General features: G+C 42.9%; 2 protein-coding genes across 2 annotated transcripts; both read left to right on the plus strand.

Annotated features, from left to right (window-relative positions):
• Positions 1-4435: 4435 nt before the first annotated feature.
• Positions 4436-6575, plus strand: LOC135636342 (indole-3-pyruvate monooxygenase YUCCA8-like). Its single transcript, XM_065148033.1, has 5 exons — positions 4436-4882; positions 4994-5236; positions 5382-5630; positions 5953-6075; positions 6284-6575. Exons 1-5 carry the CDS (start codon positions 4436-4438, stop codon positions 6467-6469), a joined length of 1248 nt encoding a protein of 415 aa, XP_065004105.1. The 3' UTR covers positions 6470-6575.
• Positions 6576-9964: 3389 nt separating this feature from the next.
• Positions 9965-14137, plus strand: LOC135634819 (uncharacterized). The gene is made up of 4 exons (XM_065145449.1): positions 9965-10323; positions 11412-11606; positions 12939-13123; positions 13545-14137. The coding sequence occupies exons 1-4, from the start codon at positions 10035-10037 to the stop codon at positions 13860-13862; spliced, it is 987 nt and encodes a 328-aa protein (XP_065001521.1). The 5' UTR covers positions 9965-10034; the 3' UTR covers positions 13863-14137.
• The last annotated feature ends 1283 nt before the right edge of the window (positions 14138-15420 follow it).

A 15420-nucleotide genomic window follows, 5' to 3' on the forward strand; every position in this document is an offset into this window, starting at 1 on the left:
GGTCGTCATGACCTACATCCACTCCCGATTTATCTTCCGTCGAGGCCACCGACATACACTGACGATCTTATTTCAATAGGCAAAGATCAACTATCCTTTCACACCTCTCTTCTCCTTTTCACAAGTTTAGGAGACAACATTTTACAAGCACTCACTCCTCCCTAAACAGAATTCTAAACTTTTCGAACTAGAGGAGGGGATCTCCCAAGTGATTGCTATAGCATTTTCCCACTTTTAAGCTCTTCGTGCTTGTGTATGTTAACCAGGGATTAGAGAGGTATTTATAAGCCTAAAATGGATTCAAACTTGAAGCCTTAAAGTGTCTCATCCCTTATTTTCGGGGTACTAGTGGTACCACCGCCTGCAGCATTGACACTGGGTGGTACCACCACCTGACACTCTGCCACTAGGCGGTACCATCGCCTGATAGTCTCGGAGATTGAGTCTGGGCGGTACCACCACCTCACATGGTCTCGGAGACTATTCCACCGATGGTTTCACCTGTTGGGTCACTATTTAAGCCTTTTACTTAGCCCAAGACAAACCAAACTTAAGCCCAATTGGCCCATAATTGAGTTGGATTAATCCCAACCCAATTACGCCTAAAACTTACTTCGATCTAGACAATTATTATAAAGCTAAATCAAATGTTGTTCGGCATGTCATTGGTTTATCGACGCCTCATCTAATTTTTCGGTGTATCGTCCTCTCTTGCGGCCTATTGCCCAATCGGTCAGTTGACCTCCGTAACTCCGATTTCCTTAACATAATTTTCGCTCTTCTTGACCCGATGCCCGAACCCATGGCCCGAAGCCTGTTGTCGATATGTCGATCGATCCTCCGACTCGACGTCTAATCTTCTGACATGTTTCACTCCGGCCTAACATGATTCTTCCTGCCTTAATTGTCTCTCTCTGATTGAAGCTTCATACGTCACTCAAAACGCAGATTAGATAAACACTATCAATTGGTTTCATCTTCAAAATCTGAGATTCAACAATCTCCCCCTTTTTTATGATGACAACCAATTGATGACGGAGTTAACCTTAACTCCCCCTATCAATATGTCATATTGATAGAACCTTGAATTCAAGTCAAAAGCAAATTTAATCGTGAATATTTGCAACACATTATATGTATATCATTATATTGCATGCATCATTATCATAAGTTTTGCATTCATCATCATAAATATTTCAAATCATTATGGTATCAAAATATCAAAATATATTACATCCTACTATGTATGATTCTCATGTCATCATATCTTCTTCTCCTTTGTCACCAACAAAAAGGAAAAGTGCAATTATCAAGTTTTAGAGATATGAAAGCTTAGCTATTTAGCAAATTTTTCGTCACTTTAGAACATTCAAGCTAGTAAGTTTCTTTCTTCTCTTTTGAGAAGTGCAAGATAGCTTATTTTTGCATTTTTTTGAAGTGTACAAGCTAGCAAGTTTTTCTTCCTTTTGCAATGTGCAAGTTTCCAAATTTTGTATCTTGAGCTAGTAATTTTTGAAATGTACAAGATAGCATGTTTTTGCATCTTCTTGAAATGTGTAACTTAGGAAACATTGCTTCTATTGAGATTTGCAAGATAGTACTTCTTGTTTCTCTTTGAGATGAGCAAGCTAGCAAGTTTACCTCTTTTTGCGATGTGCACGCTAGCATGATTTGCTTATTTTTGAATTGTGCTAGCTAGCAAATTTAGGTTCTCTCTTGAGATGTGTACACTAGCAATTTTTTCTCCCCCTTTGTCATTGGCAAAAAGAGGGGAATAACAATACACTAGCAATTATTCATTTCCCTTTACATCAATTTTCAAATCATCACATAAAGGTTAATAAGAAAAGTTTGGTGATGAGATATACTTGCATAGTAAAAATCATATCATGAAAGATAAGATCATATGAATACCAAAAGACATGATTCAAAATATTCTCTTTAATAAAATACAAGAAATCATTTAAGAATAAAAAGTGAGGGATTTTAATTCATATAAAGAAACTATTAAGTTTTGATTCCAAGAATTTAAGATTGATCATGATATAGATAAAACTCATTCAAATCATCAAAATTACTTTCATAAGATTCAAAATGACATACATTTGAAAAAAAAAAAGATAAGATATAAATAGAGAAATTTTTAAAATGTATTTCTTTTTTAGTTATTTCAATTCATATGAAAAATAAATGCATGCCCGAGTTTTTTATGCCAAATAAAAACATGCATCAATGTTTAATACCGAAAAAAAATATTCATTATGATAAAGATCACAAAAATTATTATGCATAATTTTGAAAATATAAACTCATTAAGCATGATTTCAAATCACTATACATCATTAAATCATCAAGACACACATTATTTATTTTTAAAAATATATATAGGATTTATCTTAAGCATTAGATTTAAGTCTAGCATTTTGTTCCTTTATCATAAAACATGTAATTTTCATGATCATTTTCAAAATTACTAGAAGGATAAGCATGATTCTAATTTTTTTAACAATTTATATACAATTTTTCTAACCTAGTTTAAAAATAACTCATGAAATGTATTAAGTAATTTCAAAATAAAGCTAAGGGATTTTGGTTATCTCATCGTCGAAAGCCATTAAGGCGTAGTTTGCCACCTCGCCTTTGTTGGTTTGTTCTTCATCTTCGAATGAACTTGATTCGTCCCAAGCCACCTTGATTCGTCCCAAGCCGTTAAAGCAAAGGGGTTTTGGTTACCTTATTTTTGTTCTTTGATTCTTGTTTTATGAATTTTTTAAGCTTTATTGTGATGAGTTCGAGGTCATCATCATCATCACTTGAATCATCACTCAAGTGGTATTATATTATTCGAAGTGCCTAATCCTTCTTGTTCTTTGGAAGGTAGTTCTCATGTTTAATACAAATTATTTCATAGGTCATCAAAAACCCGATAAGTTCTTTAATTGAAAAATGGTTCAAGTTATTTGATTCTTGTATTACAATTACTTTCGAATCCCAATTTTTAGAAAGAGATCATTAAACTTTATTAATAAGTTCAAGATTCGAAAAACTTTTATATCAAACATTGTATCATCAAACCCTTGGTAGATCGTGAACAGAGCTTTTTTTTTTCTTCTTTATTCGTTTTTTGAGTTATTTTCTTCCTTCTGCATTCGTTGCTCCTTCTTCTACTGGACTTGGTTCAATAAATCCATCTTCTACAAACTCTCATACATCTTGGGAGCCTAAAAGGACCTTCATTTGGATGCATCATATATCTTTTTTTTTTTTTTCAATTTGGGGATCTGGAGTTGGTTGGTACTTGAGGAAGAGGTCATAACTTAACTTATGCTCTTATACCAAATTTTGACCTTGATAGGAAGAAGGGATAGAGTTATCAAATAGAGAAATGTAGGACAAGCTTCAATCTTCTATATTTCTCTGAAGAAAACTTTTTATAATTTTATAAACTCTATCTGTTTCATGACTGTTACGGTAAGTAACTTTTTAGCCGTGGCCTCGGGGCCGTCGCGGCTTGGTTCGAGTCCGGAAGGCGGTGATCTCCGTGGGGCCGCTCCTCGAGCCCGCTGGATCTCCGAAGGCGGTGATCTCCGAAGGCCTCGCGCCTACACAAAGGTCGGGTCGGGATGCTCGATCCGACCCCTCCGACAATCCAGTTAGCGAAAGACGTGGAGGGGGTTTAGGAGGAGGAGAAACCTCCGTGTGTTCCGTCTCCCCTTTCTTTGTTCAGAGCTTTGGGGTATTTATAGATGAGTTTAACGTTACCTGACGTGACTGTCCGTAGGAGCAGGATCGTACCTCTGATGGCGTCTGACACAGTCATTGGCGTTACGTGGAGGACCGGATCACCGCAGGGTATGGGCGGGGGTCGGTCGTTGTCCTGCCTAGCCATGGTCAAGTGTGCGGGGTCGGAAGTCGCTGCTTGACAACGGGTGTCGTCAGCGCGGGTCTAGTCAGTTTTATTGCCTTCCTCATCGGGCAGCGCGATGCCCGGGTGGGACTGTCGTCGTGGCACATCATGTCGCCATTATTTTCCCTATCAATGACCCAACGGGGTTTATATAGTCCTCAAAGATACATTAAATTAATTATATGTAAAATGAATCATTCAAATCCTTTCAAAAATCAATAACAAATTTGATTTATCTTTTCATATATATTTAATCTATTTTTTTTAATCTCTTATTATTTTTTCAATAAACTTTTCTTTTGATGGAATTAATCTTTTATGATACTTAAACAGGTTTAATTCCAACACTAAGTGTTCTTAAATTTAGAGGGCGAGGGAGGCGGAGGTAAACATCGAGGTCAAAGTGTGCTGGGTTTTGTTCTCTTTTGGTTTCATAACGTTGGAAGGAAGAAAGGAAGGTAAGGCTTTTCTCCACTGTAAACAGTGCAGCGAAAAGTGACGAGCAACAGTGAGCTGAGTCGAGTCGTCATGAGCGCCGAGACACTCCCCCCGCAACCGCCGCCTCTGCCCGCAACGGATCCACCGAGCAGCCCCACGCCAAGGATCTCCATAGTGCATGGTCCTGTTATCGTCGGCGCCGGCCCCTCCGGCCTCGCCGTCGCCGCTTCCCTCCGCCGCCTCTGCGTGCCCTCCGTTATACTCGAGCGGTCCGACGGTATCGCCGACCTGTGGAGCCACCGCATGTACGACCGCCTCACCCTCCACCTCCCCAAGCCCTTCTGCCAGCTCCCGCATCTCCCCTTCCCCGCCTACTTCCCGTCCTACCCCTCCAAAGACCACTTCCTCGGATACTTGCACGCCTACGCCCACCACTTCTCCCTCCGCCCGCTCTTCGGTTGCACCGTGATGGACGCCCGGTTCGATCCAGCCGTCTCCCTCTGGCGAGTGACGGCGATCCGCCGCGACCTCTCCGACGTCCCCATGCAAGCCCTGTCACCGTCTCGATCCAGCGACTCGCTCTCGGAGTCGAGCCGCTCGACGTCGTCGGTCTCGAGCGAGACGTTGACAGAGCCGAGGGAGCCGGAGGTGGTGGAGTTCCTTTCGCCATGGCTGGTGGTGGCGACGGGGGAGAATGCAGAGCCGGTGGTGCCGGAGATCAAGGGGGCGGAGGGGTTCGAGGGGAGCCTGTTGCACTCGAGCGAGTACAAGAGCGGGGTGGAATATGAGGGGAAGAGGGTATTGGTCGTGGGGTGTGGGAATTCCGGGATGGAGATATGTGTGGACCTGTGCGAGCACGGAGCAATGCCCTTCATGTCAGTGCGAAGTGGGGTACGTTTGTTTTTCCTCTGTTTCTTGAGCAACCGCGAGCGATGGATTTGTATTCGACTGCTTCGATTGTTTCGGTGGTCTCCGATGCATTTTCATCTGTTGAATCGAGATTCAACAACATTTGACGTGTTTCTTGTGAAAGCAGGTGCACATTTTGCCGAGGGAGATGCTGGGGACCTCCACGTTTGGCGTGGCGATGAAGCTGCTCAGATGGTTGCCAACCAAAGTGGTGGATAGGTTCCTGTTAATCATGGCCAAGATGATGATCGGAGACACTGAGAAGTATGGTCTGAAGAGGCCAAAGGTTGGCCCTCTGGAGCTCAAGAACACAACCGGCAAAACCCCCGTTCTGGATGTGGGAGCCCTATCGCGCATCAAAGACGAACGTATCAAGGTACTTGAATGCACCAAAAACCCACATCGACGCTTCTTGGAATTCCTTGTTCTTCTTATCGTTTTCTTCTTCCCCCCGTGGATCGTTGGAGCATCACGAATGCTCGCCATCGATCTCACCACACATCGTTTCATGTGGTTCATCGTTTGATGAAGCTCGCTTACTCCTTGGATCGGAACGCGTCATCATTTCATTTGGTTTTTGACATAGGAAAGATAGACAGCTCTCGCTGTGTGTGCGGTGCGCGCGCTGCAAAGTGTTGCTGTAGCCGCATCTGTGATTTCTAATAGCACATCGCTGCTCTTCTCGCTGACAATGGCAGATAGTATCAGAGGTGGAGTCACTAACAAGCAACGGAGCCAAGTTCGTGGACGGGGGAGAGATGGCGTTCCACGCGGTGGTGTTCGCAACGGGGTACAAGAGCAATGCCCCACTCTGGCTCAAGGCAATCTCCTCTTTCCACTCCCTCCCCCCACCCCGACTCGTTTCATCTTTTTGGTCGTGCTTTAAGAAGCCAAGGACATCTTTCCCATGGACGTACTTGAAAGAGCACAAGAACTGTACTGTCACGGAACAAGTCATCTAAATGTAGCCTTTTTCCCAGAGAAAAAATGGTGTTGCTGTCTCATGCGAATGTTTGTTTCGCCTTGTAGGAGGCTGGTGTTCTCACAGCGGAAGGCAAGCCGGAGCACTCGTTCCCTAATGGAGAGAAGGGCATCTACTTTGTAGGCTTTTCAGGGAAAGGTCTTCTTGGCGCCAGCGTCGATGCCATCAAGACTGCTCTCGATGTATCTGCAAGATGGACACGCCTCTCAGAGAGCAAAGATGTTGGTCTCTAAGCCCACCACTTGCTGATGATACCAATGCGACTGCACGTGAGCAAGGAAGCCACATGGTGGCTGCCCTTCATGGTGTTTTGGTGCTGTGGCTCCCTAGAGAGAGATAGAGAGAGAGAGAGAGATGAGAGCTTAAAACCTGCTGTCCTACTCTCTGTACATGACAAATTCTGCATAGGATCTTCTTTGTCTCGCTTGGAGAAGGATACAAGAGAGCAGTAGTTATCCTCCATGTCGATGTCAATGCTGCCCTCGTCTGTCTCCTCGTGGTGGCCCTTCTCTGTTAGCATTTTGTGCTGTCTTTTTCTCTTTTTGACCTTGGGGGAGAGAGAAAGAGAGAGAGAGAGAGAGAGAGAGAGAATTCCTGAAATCCCAGTTTGCGTTGGGAATGCTTTCCGGCATTGTTTTCCCCCTGAGGAGGAGGCTCTCACTGCTGCCTCTGAGGAGTCTTCCTTGTCTCGACTCCCTCAGCTACTACAGTGTACTGGGCCCCCCACCCGCTCCCTAACCCCTGTTCCTCTGGTACACAGTTGCGTAGTCCGGAGGGGCCCTCCCACTGACCAAACCAATAGACCCTCGATGATGATCACATGATTGCCACAGTGACGAGTAAATGATTGGGTGGAACATGGCATTTTTTTGGATGATGAAGGGAACCAAAGAAATAGCAACAGTGTTGATAAGAAAGCCAAGTCACGTCTCGGAGATGCTGTCTGTCTCGACATGCATTGGTGACAGGCATAGAAAAGGAAAACAAAGCCTCATACAAGCTGAGGTTCTGATGCAGCTTCTTAAGCTTCATTATGCGTCTCGGACAAGGTTGTCATTGAGGAGAGGGATAGATCACGTGTTGACTACTCATTTTCTAATTTGTGGAGTCTGCTTCAGATCCAATGTCTATGCCTAGCATTCGTTTTCTTTATCTGGAAGATGAGACTAGATTTGCCTTCCCGCTGGAATCTGTAGTTGTAGATTCATTCTTAGATCGGATCCGAAGCAGAAATGGACGTGCTTGGTTTGGTTGGGCCTGATAGTTGCGGAATTCTTTGTCTCCACAAACCTTTGATTTAGAATATCTAAACTCAAATTAATAATAATACGCTCATCAAATCCTACGTTTACGATTAGAGTAGTTCATTCCTATTTCAATCTATTACCGTTCTCCAAATTAATTAACCTGATAATAATATCATTTATTGTAATCAAATTAGTGAGATAATGGACCGTTTTAGCTTGTCGATCCCAAACCACTAGTCAAAACTAAAACCAAAAGTACTTTTGATTTTCTTACGTCCAACTTGTTCTAGGTTTTTTACTTTCCACACTAGCAAAATTAAGGCAGCTCCTTACGATTGCGGAGGTTTACAGTGTCAATCCATTGTAGTATGATGCTCATAACATAGCTCATTTGTTACGATCAAAACTCTATAGGGGTGGAGTTCCAATGTAAATGGGCCATAGAGTGCAATGTAAATAGGCGAAGGAGCATTAGTTTAAGCAAAGACGTTGTTTTCTTGGCAATTCACACACGACGACGACACTAAAAGTTCCTCCTTGTTGTCATCCTAATAGAATCTTAGTACGCAACGCCATTGGAGAGTAGAGAGGCAAATGACTGTTACGCCACTCTCGACACACATTTTTATGCGGATGGGTTGAAGTATGCAGCAAAGAAACCCTAAATCCTTACGAATTGTCACGCTTCTCCTCGGTTGTACACTGCCAGAATCTCTGGGCACCATTTCCTATCGGGACCTTAGAATCTAACATATCCAAGCTTCAGAAATATAGAGTTTCCATGAGAAAAAGGACACAGTAGATTTGTCATTCTTCATATGTTGCACAGTGTGCAGTCATAATCGACAAACCCACAGTACCATCTCTAGCCAGCTAGATCCTTTGCTTTGCTTCGCTTCATGTGAGAAGAGAAGGAGAGAGAGAGGGCACTGAGAGAGATTCACGTGAGAATGGAGAAGACGTAAGTAAGAGGGCAGGTCTCGATGTGAGGAATGACAGAACCATTCCTTCCTTCTACCTTTCTCCATATCTTCCCTGTGGAACTCTTTTGCATGGTACTCAAATGGCATGTGACGCCCTGCCGCATGACCCAGTGGCCGGAGCCCTCGCCCGGCAGGGTTTTGGAGTTTGCGGGAGGCTGCTGTATGGTCAAGGGTGTAGCTTCCGCGGGCACGCCACCCCTTCTTCCTCTCCGCAGAGATTCGTGCCCGTCGCACCCCTTTTCATGCACGCTCGCTCCCATCATATCTTCATCATCACAGCCTTCACGTCTGTGGTCCTGTCCATCTCTCTCTTGGATCAAGGTACGTATATCCCATCTTCCCCTCTGTCATCTCACCATGCGTGTGTGCGAGTCTTTTCTTCTTGTTGCATAAACCCAGCAACTCCGTGAGAGGAATGTTGTGCGTGAGGAAAACGAATGCAACCCCTCATGATTCGATCTATTAGTTTGTGCATGAGACGGCGAGGAAAATGAGGAGCCTCCACACCCGAACGGAGTATATACGTGATGGCTTAGGACGAGACGTAAGCATGCGAACCCACTTTTTGGCCGCGAGGGAGAGATGGCGGACCGACTGACGGCGGCAGCGAGGCCATGACGTCACGCCCAAGCTCGTGGGGCTCGCGCTGCCGTGTCAGTTTCCGGAGCCGTCCACGGTGGTCCCACTGCGCGCGTGACTTGGATCGCAGCGGCCCTTTCGCCGTGTCTTTTTCCCTTTCTTTTATCTTCCGAAGCGTCGTCATTCGCCGCAGGCTGAGGCACGCCGAGAGCGACGGGTCAACGTCGTGCTTCTCTGACCCCGTGTTGTGTGTGTGTGTGAGAGAGAGAGAGAGAGAGAGACCACGCAAATGGACTCTTTGACCACTGGGCCAGTCCCCGTGAACAGGCACTGGAGAGAGAGAGAGAGAGAGAGTGAGGGAGTGGCGCTGTTCCATCCCATCGGTGCAGGCAATCAATTCCCCCACCAAAGGGCAGCAGAAAACAAAGGCCGTATCTGATTCCATCTGCCACATGATTGCCACCCACCTACTACTACGCCCAGAGGGAGAAGAAAATGGCCTTCTTGTCCTTCCTGCACTTGCAATAAACAAAGATCTAAACCGCAAGGCTGCGTCTCGTATTCATTCACCGAAGAAGAAGGAAGCACATCTTTAGTCGTTTGATAGCTTCAGTAGGTGAGCCATGATGTTGAAGAGATGGAGAAGGTACGTGTTGCCTGCCATGATAACTTTCAGCTCACATAGACGGTGCCGAATGTGGCGTCTGAAGCTCCATCGATGGGTGAATCCTGATCATGGATGCAATCAGTGACTGCTGTGGCTTTAACCACCCACCGAGGAACTGATGTACAAGAACCCTTACGTGGACCGTCAATTGAGCCCAATCAAGCCCTTGATGGGAGCCCAAAAACCTCTAATAGCTAAGATCGAAAAGAAAATGTAGAATAGATTTGGTGGTGTTGGGTTGACCGAGTCCAACTTGGCGTTTTAAGTACACCAAGCTCAGCGCTCGCAGACTCGTCCTGCGCTTCCCTTCCTACGCGCTGAAATGGCCAACGGAGGACTAACGGTCGTCGACGGAAGCACACTGCGGGCCGACGATCTCCGTCTCCCGCTCCCTGACGGCGCCGTTTCTGGCGCCCGTCTCCTCCAGCACGCCGAATCCGAGGTCGCCGCTCGCCTCTTCGGCCTCTCCTTGCCGGATCCCCTCCGATCCGCTGCCTTACGGCGGTTGGCCGGAGGCGACGCCCGATCCTTCGAGGAGGAGGTCATCGACGCCGACTCCGTGAAGCGGAAGGTCCACGAGTATCTCCTCGCACTCGCCGATGATCTAGCAGGTCGAGTTTCCCGCTAAAGATCTCTGCTCTTCCGTGCATCACTTTTGGTCCTCTTATCATGTTTACTTAGGGCAATTAAGCTGTCGGCTTCTCGAATTTGTGTTGTTTTCACCACAATGGACGATGATCGGCGGCAGACATACGAAGGGTTTGTCTTCCTCGGTGGTTTTATGGATTTCTTGAAAGTTGTTGCAATACATCGATGGCTGTAGATTTGTTACTGTCTTGATCGTTAGATTTAGATGGAAGGGTTCGCTGGATGATGAAGGGCAGTTGAAAAGAAGCTCCTTTGTTGGTGATGCTTTCAATGTAGAAATTAAACAAAAGTACAACGCAAGACAAAGGCAATCTTGTGCTGATTAACATAATCTTTGAAAGGGTTTGATCAATTTTAGAAACCGAGAACAATGGGAGTGGAGTTGGTGCGCATTATGAGGGAGCAGACCTTTAGGATGAACTGTGCCTTTTCTTTAACTTCTGGCCTCATCTTCTTGTTCCAGTGGTGCATCAATTTTTATGTTTTGCAATTAGAATATTTTTATGTGGAAAAAATCTTTCCCCTCTTTTATTTTATTTTCTTTGTTTTGTTTTGTTAAGTTTACATTGATCCATCAATTTGGATAAACTTCTTTTATGCTTTCCTGTATGAAACAGAAATAAATTTTGCATAGCATTGCCAGAAGCTTTCCTGTCAAATTTCACTTCGAACCGACCTTGTAATCTACTATGATTTGTCATGCATGGTTTTCTACATCGTCGGATCCTTCATCTTTAAATCGAAATCGTGCAACTAAGGCAATATTTGCTCCACTACAACAAATTGAGTATGCAAATAGAGGAAGGAAGAGAAATGTAATGACTAAATCTGCGCCAAGCATGTCTTTCTGCATTGATATTTCGAGGTACCAAGTCTATAATTGTCTTTATTTTCCTTATTTTTGACAACCACACAGAAACTATAACTTATACAAGTGTGCTTTACAGATGCTTCAGAAATTTCTTCTGAAGTTATATACAAGATTTAGCACTCTTTGTGCTCTTGCCATTCAGTTTCGTTGACTATAACTGGATCTCTTTAAACCTTTCAGATGATCCTCTTGCTATTTTGGTATTGGATGGAAGTGCTCTACGAGTTTTTCTAGACGATGAAGATGATTTTGCTATGTTGGCGGAGAATCTTTTTACCGATCTGGATGTAGACGACAGAGGAAAACTCAGCAAAAAGAAGATTCAAGATGCTCTTGTTCTTATGGGGGTGGAAATGGGGGTTCCTACATTTTCAGGTTGGTCTTTCAATGTACAACATATTTCATTTGCAAATAATCATATTACATAGTGCATGACCACATGAAAATCATAATTACAGTAAAGCATATGAGTATATATATCCTACAAAAAGAGTCAAATTCTCGCTTGAATGTTCTCATTTTGGTCATCTATGTTTTTTTTTTTAAATGAATTATGACATGGCAATTATAGATTTAAAGAAACACCTCCCAAAATTGGTTTACCTCCTATATCTTAGAAACCAGAACCTGTTGGTATATACTGTCCTGCTCATTCATTGCCATTATGCTGTCCTCTTCCATAATCTTCTACTTTTTGTGTGAAGACAATTCAAGTACAATTTCTTGACACTCATTGTATAGGTTTTGTATTCCTATAGTATTTATAAGGTCACTCATAAACTTATTCTTTCTTCAGTTTGTCAATCTTTCATGGTTTAAAACAGCTTGCAGTTTTATTGTTGTTTCATCAAATATCTTTCCAAGCATAGTCTATGAGAAAATTTCATTGTAATTTTGCATATTGTATCATATAAAACTTTTGATCCTGTATCATGGATCTTTTTTTGTTTATCACACAAATGAATGCTTTTCTATATTAAATTTGTTTAAGTACTTCCACAGGTTGAGGCACGAAAATACTATGACTAGCGTTACACAATCAATTATTTTCAGTAATGTGTCATTTTCATATCTAAAGAAGCTAAGCACATGCAAGACAGATAAGATTCCTTTTATTTACAGTTCTTTTTCATAATCTGAATTGCACACTTGGATTGAAAATAGGTGAAAACTCACAACTTTTGTTCTTCATAATCAATAATATATAGCACATCAAAATCAAATTTGCGCTTCTCCTACTTAATATAGACAGGTAAATTCTAACCTGATTTTTGGTTGGGTCACAAATTATATCAGGAACAATAAGCTTTCAGATTAGATTCCTCTTATCTTCATGTACCATCAAAAAAGAGCCATCATAAAGGACAGAATGAAATTTTTTCCTCTTGACTCCATTGTGCGATCCTTTTAATTTTGTGTCAAATAGCTTTCATTGTCTTGCCATTTATGGATGTGGGTCACTTTTTTATTTAATGGTTTTCATGAAACCATAATAAGCCATGATAACAATGTCATTTGCCACTCTTTTGCTGGGACCTCTTTGCGTATTCAATAGCCATACGCCTATATCGCTGCTGCATGTATCACTGTGTTATGCTGAAACAACCTCACTTTGATCTACAGGTAAATCAATGTTCTGTTTTTCATACTATTCTCGAAAGGACAATATTTTCAAGTACATGATGTTCTATTTTGTGATGTATACAGAACACAGTGATCTTTTTAGTAACATATTAAGGAAACATGGAGCAGAAGGAGAACAACAGCTGGGCCAGGCACAATTCGCACAATTACTTCAGCTCATTCTGCAAGATCTTGCAGACGGTTTGGCTGAAAAGCCTATTGTAGTTATCCAAAATTTGAAGGTTGTTAATGGCTCTAAGATAAAAAAGGTATGAGATTATTTTCATATTAATTTCCCATGTTAGATGTCAGTAATTCTTTGTAGATCATGAAATGAGAAAAACTATCAATTCCCTGGTCGATCAGATAGCTTCAATGATAAAAATAAATAGAAAACAGCGCAATAAAATCTGATGCTGAATAAGGAATTATTTGCCATCAAGCTTGAGAAGATTCATAGTTCTGAGGATTGTTAGTTTCGCATAAAATACGGTGTTCTTTTGATTTGTTGTGCACTTCTCTTAAAGAACTGACAAAAAATTTTGGATTCGGAAAAATACCAAAGTTGATGAGGAGATACCTATCAGAGATAACAAATTAATACTTTTCTTGATGCCTAACTCCATCTCTTAGTTATCAAGTTTGTCTACTTCCCAGCAAAGTATGCTTAACATTTCTGTTTGTTTGCAGTTGTTAGAACATAAGGAGCTCCTCGATGATGAGATGGAGAGCATGTTTGGAGATTGGAATGCTCGCGGTCATGGAGAGGGAAACATGGAGCGATTGCAGGGTCTCCTCAAGGCAAAAGGATCCATACTAGGCCTCCCTCCAGCTGAGTCTAACGAAGCAGTAGTGCTTCTCTACGACCAAATCTTCTCAGAGATCAAGGAAGAAGTGATCGCCGGAGAATTGACAAGAGATGCATTCCACGTTGTTGTTAGTGATATCATGGAAAAGCTTGTAGATCAACTCGAAGCAAACCCCATCTTTACTGACATGGGGAGTTGAGGCATGTTGTGGTTCTCTCTTCAATGTACTCTAAAAACGTTTCTATACCGACGTTTAAATATGAAGTCTCTCCCGAAGGAATTTGTGGATGGAGGTCAATATGTTGACCTATTATCACACACACGAAGAGTGCAGATAACTACAATGTTGATTTCTCTTTTGTTTTATATGATATGATCTATCATTATGTATGGAAATGACATTTAAGCATCATAGAATTTGTACGACAGCTATCCGATATGTATACAACACAGATGCCATTTTTCTATTAGAAACAGGTAATCTTGTTTCGATCGAGTACAGATCTTATGATGTCGATTTGAAGTACAAATCTTTTGATGTCCATTCTAACGAATTATGAATTCAATGTGAGATATATATATTTCAGGTTTCATTCGATCGGGTATGCTTTCAGAAAGGCGGCTGACAACAACCCCAGAGACGATGGTCGGTTTCTCTAGGAAGAAGAAGACCCGGACTGGTCAGGATCACGCACAAGCCGAGTCCCGAATCTGGCAAGCCCAAAGCTCAGGGAAGCCCCTATCTACCATTACCATTCCTAAATCCTGAGAGGAAAACCAGGAATCTAAGGTAGAACCATAACACTACTCTTTTTGGCTAGTTCCTCTGATGCAAAGTACTTCCTTTCCCCCCCCCTCCGCACACACAACAATTCCCGTCCTTATGATCTCCTGGAACTGCAGAGGAGACCTCAAGAGGGAGGAATGTCTCGGCCGGCTCAGGCCCCTCATCGATCGACATAGGATCACCATCCTCATCCTTCGGGAAACTCATCTCCGGCAACGGGAGATGATAATAGGTCAACTCAGTCATCGCCGCAATGCCTCTCTCTCTCTCTCTCTCTCTCTCTCTCTCTCTCTCTCTCTCTCTACACCCCAACGAACACTTGAATTTCCAACAAGAATATTTCTAGGATCTCCAAACCTTGTAGATATTTCTTTCGAAACAACGACCAAAACTAAAACAAGCTCACCCTCGTTATCTGGAACCGTGCATCACTCGGCCGGCCTAAGGTCGATGGAGGCCTGGGTGTAAAGGGGCATAAACCTAGTTAAATCCATCATAGGATGATCTGAGGAGCCATAAACGATGACTAAGGGGCAACGAGTATGAGTTGAACGCAAGTAGCATCGGTGGTGGCAACGAGTATGGGTGCACAGGTAAATTAAAATTAAAATTAGAGGGAAAGTAAATATTAAAAATATTATTTTATTATTATTTTTAAATTAGGAATAATAGAGGGATTGTGAATGATAAAAAAAACTGGAACCCGTAAGCTCGGGCGTCTCATCAGAGAAATTACGGCGCCGCCGGTTAAGTCACGATGCCGTCGAACCAGAGACACGTTTCGGTATTGATGTAAACGAACTTTGTCTCCAAGAATCGCGTCAATGCGCGTCGTCGCTACCGACCTCAATGCTGCGGGACCCGTAAAGACGTGGTCAATCAATGAACCGGTAGAGAGATGGGTACTCTACAAAGCGCGGCAAGAAGAATCGATCGAGCACCGTTATGGATAAGTCTCACCTAGTAGGAA

This window comes from Musa acuminata, chromosome BXJ3-4, assembly GCF_036884655.1.
Source record: "Musa acuminata AAA Group cultivar baxijiao chromosome BXJ3-4, Cavendish_Baxijiao_AAA, whole genome shotgun sequence".
Lineage (NCBI taxonomy): Eukaryota > Viridiplantae > Streptophyta > Magnoliopsida > Zingiberales > Musaceae > Musa > Musa acuminata.